The 8741-nt window shown below is 35.9% G+C and overlaps 1 protein-coding gene across 2 annotated transcripts in view; it reads left to right on the top strand.

Moving 5' to 3' along the window:
• LOC107672840 (endonuclease/exonuclease/phosphatase family domain-containing protein 1-like) overlaps positions 1 to 6554 on the top strand; it is a 31221-nt gene extending 24667 nt beyond the window's left edge. For both annotated transcript variants that reach the window (XM_016466210.1, XM_016466209.1), the window contains 4 exons: positions 3588 to 3722; positions 4662 to 4797; positions 5018 to 5212; positions 6134 to 6554. In XM_016466210.1, coding sequence (XP_016321696.1) covers positions 3588 to 3722; positions 4662 to 4797; positions 5018 to 5212; positions 6134 to 6330 — 663 coding nt within the window. In that variant the 3' untranslated portion in view covers positions 6331 to 6554. The remainder of the gene's footprint in view (positions 1 to 3587; positions 3723 to 4661; positions 4798 to 5017; positions 5213 to 6133) is intronic.
• The last annotated feature ends 2187 nt before the right edge of the window (positions 6555 to 8741 follow it).

Here is an 8741-nt window from a genome sequence, read left to right as displayed (position 1 = left end):
TTTACAAGTATAACACGACGTAGCTGGGTGCCGCGGACAGATGCCGAACGGTGCCGCCGGTGTGCCTACACTCAGAAAATAAAGTATTTGAATTTTAAAGACGTGGCGCGACGCGACGCTCCACTTCTCGTCCGGTGTGCGACCGCCTGAAACGCTGTTTTTTTTCATCTCCGTGCCCAAACGTCTTGGGTTGGGCTTCCGAAAGTGGATGATGTCAGGAAACAGTGGTTGCAATTTATTTTTTAACTCTGTTCCTGAGCATTATAACTATTATAACTAAGCAACAATAATGTACAGTATGTGGAAAATAATATTTTTTTTTACCTTAAACCGCATAAACACATTTCATTACACCAAATACACAAAAAATCATATGACCCCTTTAAAGATCTTGACCTGTGTCTAGAGGTGTCTGGATAAACACAAGCCGCTGTTAACCCACACAGATATAAACTCCACAGAAACTGAGCTATCATGTAGGATAAATGAAAGAGATTTTGCAGGAGAATGTAAGTTCTGGTCTGCTCTTCATCACAGAGCATTACTGTAAATATTAATATGAATCAAGGTGCTCTGGGATGCATTAGACCGGATATTTTCCTCTAGTTGAGTTATCTTTGTCTTTACTTTATTTGTCCCTCAAGAGGGAAATTTGTTTTGGGCAATACAGGTAAAACTGCACAACAAAGTACCAACATCAATAATAACAATCACACAGTTGTGTCCCCTGAATCAGAGTTTAACAGCCTTGTAGCCAAAGGAACAAAAGAGTTTTTATAACGGTTATATCTAGACATCGGAATACGAAAACGTCGACCAGATGGAAGTAATTCAAATTCTTGCTGAAGCACATGAGAAGGGTCCCGAGTCATTTTCATTGCCTGTTTAAGAATAACCTTATTAAAAACAGACTGAAAATTGGGATAAACCCTCAGACCAACCACTTTCATAGCAGTACACACCAACCGGTTCAGCTGAGATCTAAGAGTAACTTTCAAATTACCAAACCAGGCTGCTATACCATACAGTAAGATGGATTCAATACAGGCATGATAAAACAGCAACTTGACCCTCTGAGCCACCCAAATAATCTAAGCCTCCTCAAAAAGTACATTTTTTGTTGCACCCTTCTACACAGATTATCCACATGCACCTCCCATGAAAGTTTATTGTCCATAAGCAAACCTAAATATTTGTATGATGCAACCTGTCTAACAGGCTTGTTGTTAATCATGATAGGTGAGTGATTGCCTACTGATTTATAATCAAAGATAATTTCCTCTGTTTTACTAACATTAATTACAAGACTATGTTCTTTACTCCATAACACAAAGTCAGCAATCTCTGTAGTGTAACACTGAAGGTCCTCATCCTTGTACAAACGACCAAGAATGGCAGTATCATCTGAAAATTTAACGACAATATTTCCCGGATGGTGACTCCTATATTCATTTGTGTACAATGTAAATAAGAGTGGTGAACAAACACACCCCTGGGGAACACCAATACTAATGGGCCGACATCTGGAGAAAGTCTGCTTGATTTTAACTTGAGTCCTATTCGTAAGAAATGCATGGAACCATTTAATGATATATGGATTAACAGCCATACTATTTAGTTTGGAGAGCATAAGGTGTGGCTTCACGGTATTAAAAGCAGAGCTCAGATCGAGAAAAAGCAACCTGGCATAAGCCTTTGGATCCTCCAAATGTTTTAAAACATGATGCACCACGGTAAGGATCGCATCATCAGTGCCCCTGTTGATGTTATGAGTTATGTGTGATAACTGATTACCGCAATGTGTTTTCAGAGAAAGTAAGTGTCTGTGAGTCTTCTAATAATTCAGGTTCCTGTTTTAAGAAGTGTGTGTAGGCTGAATCTTGGTTCTCATTTCCACAATCGCCATTCATTTTCAATACAAACGCCGCACCTGATGACACTTTCAATAGAGAGTGTTGTGATGTACGCGAGCAGTATGTACTTTTCCCCTGATGTCTTATCTGTGCATATCAATGGGACATCAGACACAAAGACTGTCTTCCCTACATGTAAAAACCAAACTGACATGATGATCCCGTGGCCTTAAGCTAAACACGTAGAGTCACATGAACAATCCACAATTCATACACTCTCTATCTATGCAAATCTGCGGCCTCTGTGTCTTGTTGTGCTGCTGGGAAACGCTTCACTTGTCCTGTCTGGCAGCCATTGTTTCAAAGGGTATTCGACCAGGAGTTATTTTAGTATTGTAATTTACTACCATACTGTTTGTTTATATTTGTGAATTAGCTTTTATTTTTATATTTCCAGTTCTCATTTTAAATATTTAAATTTAATATTATTTCACAATATTACAGTTTTTACTGTATTTTTCAATAAATAAATGCAGCTTTGAGCTGTGAGCATAAGAGACTTCTTTCAAAAACATTTAAAAATCTTACTGAACCCAAACATTTAATCATAAATGTAATTAAATGTATTATCTTTCTTGGATCAGAGTTATTTTAGCATTATTTACTATAATAGTACTTATAAGTAATATTTTGAATTAGCTTTTATTTTTCAGGTCTCATTTTAATTTTAGTTTTAGCAATTTGTCATTTTTATTCATTTTTGTTTATATTTCTGTTTAGCTTTTATTTCAGTTTTATTAATTTTAGTTTAAAAAAATGAGAAATGTTGCCTTGGCAACTAACTGAAATAAAAAAAAGTTTAACTTTTGCATCTAATATTTCTATTAATATTTTATTTCAGCTTTATTTTAACTAATTAAAACAAATTGAATAGTTTTAGTTTTCATATAACAATAACGGCACTGTATTGGATTAAATAAAATCGGAAAATTCTGCCATCATTTATCTCAAACCCGTATGATTATTATTATTCCTTTTTCACACTGGAGGAGATATTTAGCAGAATTTCTTGACTGTACTTTTCCATACTTGTGTTCTCAGAGAAGTAAAGGCCTAAACTATAATACTAAAGAAATAGTTTGAAAAATCATTGTAAATTTAAAATAATTTAAATATAATGTAAATCCATCCTCCTTTTAAAAAGCTTCAGCATTTAAAGTGGCAGGCTGCACTGCGTGATTTTATAATAAACAGGACATTAGTATGCATTGGTGTGGATGCTAATATAGTTATTGTTATAGGTATTATAGATATCGTTCTCTGTGTGAACAGGCATTAAAGGTGCATTAAGCATTTCTGATGAACACTGTTGATAATTACAATGACCAAAACAACACGCCCCTTCCCAAATAGATCACACCCCTATCTTGATAGCTCCGCCCCCAAATTCACAAACAAGCAAACACGCACCTCCCCCGTCATTAGTGGACACGCCCCTTACTGTTGATTGGTCTTTCAACTGTGTTTCTCAAAAATCACTTAAATTTCAGTTTTTCCTCACAAAAAGCTATCGTATGATTTCAGAAAACTTGGAATAAAGTGTAAGAGTTGCACAGGCTCCTTATATATGATGCTGTCATGTGCTTTTTCTGTTGTGTAGTAGGACGGTTGTTGGGTTATGAATGTTATTTGTCAGATTCCGGTCATTATTGAGGTTGTGCTGTGATCCTGTAGGCTGCGGAGTACTCCGGTTTCCTGTGGGACAGCTCTTCTGGGATCGAATTGAAGGATGCCACTGTCTTGGAAAATGCTGCGACTAATGGTAACGGGAAACATCCTCACCCGCAGCCCTACCTGGGACATTTTTATGTAAGTAAAGCTGCAATACAGCTCCTTATCTGTTATTGATGCCAAGCGATTTGTTTCATGGTACGATAACCCTCAGATGATTTTATTTAAACAATTTAAGTTAAGAAATTAGTTCTTCTATTCACAAAGGATGCATTAAATTGATCAAAAATGACAGTAAACTTGAACTTTCTGTTCATAAAGGAACCTGAAAAAAATACTAAGAACTGTTTTCAAAATTGATAATAATCAGAAATGTTTCTTAAGCAGTAAATCAGCATATTAGAATGATTTCTGAAGGATCATGTGACACTGAAGACTGGAGTAATGATGCTGAAAATTCAGCTTTGATCACAGAAATAAATTACATTTTACTATACACTGAAATAGAAAACAGTCATTTTAAATTGTAAAAATATTTCACAATTTTACTGTTTTTAAAGTAGTGCTGTCAAACGATTAATCGCGATTAATCGCATCCAAAATAATGTATTTTATTATTAATATAATGTATTAATCCAAATTATGTATTTTTGTTTACATAATGTGTGTACTGTGTATATTTATTATGTATATATAAATACACACACATACAGTATATATTTAAGTAAAATATGTTGTTTATATATTAAATATATATATAATATAAAATATAAGGATATAAATATATAAATGTATATACATGTAAATATTTTCAAAATATATACTGTATGTGTGTGTATTTATATATACATAATAAATATACACAGCACACACACACACATATATTATGTAAACAAAAACTTTTATTTTGGATGCGATTAATCGTTTGACAGCACTACTTTCAAGTATTTTTGATCAAATAAATGCAGCCTTGGTGAGCAGAAGAGACTTCTTTCAAAAACATTAAAAAGTCTTACCAATCACGAACATTTCATCACAAATGTACTTAAAGTCTCGCTCATTTCTCTCTATAACCAGATTGGATCGTCTGAGCTCACGCTGGTCAGTTTGCACCTGACAGCAGCGCCGTCGTCTGCCGAACAGAAGAGAAAAAGCACGTGTGATGAGCTGAAGGCTCACCAACTGAGCGCTGGTCTCCAGGAAACTCTCAAAGGTCTGTTCCAACATCATACTTCATGCATTATTATTGCAGGACTCACTCTTATCTGTTCTGTGTCAGCTGCATGGTGCTATCAGGTGGACATGTGCTCTTTATGGTGTTTGTGCTGTATATTGACTGATACTGTGTGTTCTAGTGCAGGGACAGAAATTAAATAACACTGAAAATGACCACAACACCCTTCATCATTTCTGTGTTGGTGTTGCTGATGTAGGCGAGAGAGAGCTGCTGGTGCTGGGACACTTTGGCATGGGTCCCGACAGCCCTGAGATGGAGTGCCTGAGGAAAGAAAAACTGTCCGCCCTCCTCGCGCCGTCCGTCTTTACGAACATCAGCACCCGCAGCCCGCAGGGATCCCGCTGTCTGGACAACATCTGGACCAGTCGCTCCCTCAAAAAGATCTACACAGGTGGGGGGTGTAAGATTTAATGCACTAGTCCTGTAGAAACAACTGGAAGCATTGAGATGGTTGTGATATTTTTGAAAGAAGCCTCATGTGCTCGCCAAGGCTGCATTTATTTGATCAAAAATACAATAAAAACTGTAAAAATGTGAAATATTATTACAATTTAAAAAAACTGTTTTCTATTGTAATATATTTTAAAATGTAATTTATTCCTGTGATCAAAGCTGAATTTTCAGCATCATTACTCCAGTCTTCAGTGTCACATGATCCTTCAGAAATGTTGATTTGCTGTTCAAGAGACATTTATTTATTATCACTGTTGAAAACAGTTGTGCTGCTTCATATTTTTGTGGAAACTGTGATTCTTTAATGAATAGAAAAATCAGGTTTACTGCCATTTTTGATTGATTTAATGCATCCTTGATGAATATAAGTAGAAAATTCAACATCAAAAAATTCTAAAAAAAAAAAGATAAAAATCTTGCTGACCACAAATGTTTCAACAGTGGTTTATATGTAACTTAAATAGCTAAAATAAACCATCTAAGGGTTATCGCATCATGAAATAACGTCAAAAATGAGTAAAGATATTAATACAGATAAAGAGCTGTATTCCAAGCGTACTTTCTCAAGCAGCAAATCAGCATATTAGAATAACAGCTTCGAATGAGGCTCAACCAATCAGAATCAAGGACCGGAACTATCCGTTTTATAAATAAGATTTTAACATATTCACATAGGAAACAGTTATTTTAAATGGTAATAATATTTCACAGTTTACTGTATTTTGATCAAACAAATGCAGCCTTTGTGAGAATAAGAGATGGCTTTCAGAAACATTTACAAATGGTAATAATTCCAATCATTTGGCCGGTGCTGTTGGTTATACGGTATCTGTTGATGTGTTTGTTCTGCCCCCTCCAGGTCACTGCTGGGTAGTGCGCGAGGGCCTGACCAACCCCTGGATCCCTGATAACTGGTCGTGGGGCGGGGTGGCGTCTGTACACTGTCCTGTCGTGGCTGAGTTCTTCGTGGACGTCATGCTGAAGGAACTGCTGTGCAAAGGGAACGGAGTGGCGGTGGTGGAGAGAGGAGACTCCATGTCCAAACACGAGCGGTGACCTTTGACCTTTTACATGGTCCCTGTGGAAAAGGTCACCCGCGTCTGGACTGACACTATGACTGTCTGAATGCAGATGAAGAGAGCGAGAAGTGCGCCATGATTGCCTTTGTTTTGTCCGTTCAATGTACAGTAGAGATTCTATAGCAACAACCAGTTGATTTTAATATAGAACAGTGTAATGAGAGATATTTAAACACAGATTTATTAAACATGTACATACAATGAAGTGAAATAAGAAACAAATGACTACTGTGTGCCAAAACTTTTTAAGTGAGAACAATAAATCAATATTTACAACCTCTCGAATGCGGTGATTTAAGCGACATGTGTTAGGTATTGCATACTAAGTGTAAGAAAAAGTGAAGACGTCGAAGATCTTGATGAAGAATAACTTTTATTACAGAATAGTAGTGACAAAGTACATGTAGTACCTTGGGTTCAACGGAGTCAGACTGAACCCTGAACATCCTAAGCTCAATCATTTTATACAGTATTACGTTCATCTTCCCGTTCAACATGTAAATTAAGTTTCGTTTTAAATGTAAATTGCGGATGACATTGAAAGTGATAGCCTTCCGTTCCCACATCTTCGGTAGCCTCAAGTGGGAACAACCAAATGTTAAGGTGATAAGATTAAACAGAATCCATAGCAGTTATTTCATGTACCCTTTTGGTCAGCAGATGGTTCTTGACGACTTGCTGCTTCTCCCAAGCTATAAGTGACAAATTATCGCTCCGGAGGTACTATTTGCATATGATTAAGATCGGAAAGAACTATCTATATGATAATTAAGCTCTTTGTAGAGAAAGGAGCATAGTTTAATACACAATTTGGAGTGGAAGCTGGGTCGAGGCAGACTATAATTTCTAACATAAGATTCAAAAGATTATTTATTGATTTTTTGGACCAAAGGAAAATGAGAAACGTTACTTTTGCAGCAATATTAAAACAAACTTTTTTTTTCTTTTACATTTTTGCCGTTATTACGATAGGAGAGTTAATTGACACTGCCCACGAGGCTATCGGCGCCAACAAAATAAACTTTTTTTTTTTATATTTTATTTCAGTTAACATTTATTGTATTAGAAGTAAAAAAAAAAAGTGGTTTTGGTTAACTGTAATAACCCTGGTTAGACTAAGGCCAGAACCTCACAAGCTTAGAGAAGCTGCATGTAGCAGTAGAAAATGGCCTAAAGCTGAAAGTGCTGTCATACTGCTGTCTATCTGCTTTTAGACTTGCGCTATTTATCTAGCAAACATTCACCTGTTTGCTCAACGTTAGGTTCTGACACTCATGCTCAGTGAACTTTACACGCTCAGCAGATGAGCCGTACAGCTGCAGTGAAAAATACTAAAACACAATGTCAGTCACTTCATGCTAATGTTGAGTCACTGCTCTGATCATCTGCTGTGAGTTACAGTTACAGGACTTCTGCTTTCAGATTTTCATGTGCACATTCTCAAAACAACATCTATTAGCTTTAGTAAATCCTTTAAAAATCACCTTTAATTTCTTTTTTTCTTCTCTATAAATAGCTTATTGTCCATGTTGTAAAGCATGTAAAATACAAGCCCTTGTTTTATTTACAGTGTGCTGTGCATATTTAAAATTGCATGTTAGGTAAAATCAAATATACAGTATGTTCTATATACGTTGCACACAAATATACACCCATAAAGACATTTAAAACATGGATTTATGTTTTATTTTATTTTTTCTGGCAGGGCAGAAAAGCGGTCCAGTGTGTCCTCTAGTGGCCACTTACCTTTACTGCCTAAATGTGCATTTCATAACTAAATGGAAAATTAATAAAAGAGCAGCTGTCAAAATAAAATGTAATAATAATCAATTATTTATATGTAATTTATTAAATTAGTATTTAAATATTATAGTTAAACACAATTTTTAACATTAATTAAATAATTTCAATTGACAATTTGCAAAATGCTTCATTTACATTTTGATTTCCTATTAATAAATATATATTATAAAACGGATAGTTCCGGTCCTACTGTAACACCGTGTGTCCCAACCAGACACGACGCGATAAAAAGTACCTTTTCCTTGTAGTTTTTGTCCTAACCACCCGCCACAGCGACAGCGACACGTGACAATAAGCGACACGGGATTCTATTTTAGAAATGCAGAAAATATGATAATCTGTCTAGGCTATTGTATTTTATTGCGTCGCGTCCGGTGTAGACACGATGTAAATTATGACTTTCTGATGCTGCGTTTGAATTTTCATGCCACATTATTTGAAATTAGCACGGGCCAAACTTTTTTCTCTCAGGGGCCTTGGATGTGGCCCGCCTATTGAGGAACCCTGCTTTACAAACATGCACCTTTGTTTACATTTGTGTGTTGCTCGGTAACCACTTAGTTGGAACCACAACCATTTCTAACT

The sequence above is a fragment of the Sinocyclocheilus anshuiensis genome, unplaced genomic scaffold, assembly GCF_001515605.1.
Source record: "Sinocyclocheilus anshuiensis isolate Anshui unplaced genomic scaffold, SAMN03320099.WGS_v1.1 scaffold132, whole genome shotgun sequence".
Classification (NCBI taxonomy): Eukaryota; Metazoa; Chordata; class Actinopteri; order Cypriniformes; family Cyprinidae; genus Sinocyclocheilus; species Sinocyclocheilus anshuiensis.
Note: the sequence above shows the minus strand (reverse complement) of the source record. Positions and strands in the feature narration are given on the sequence as shown.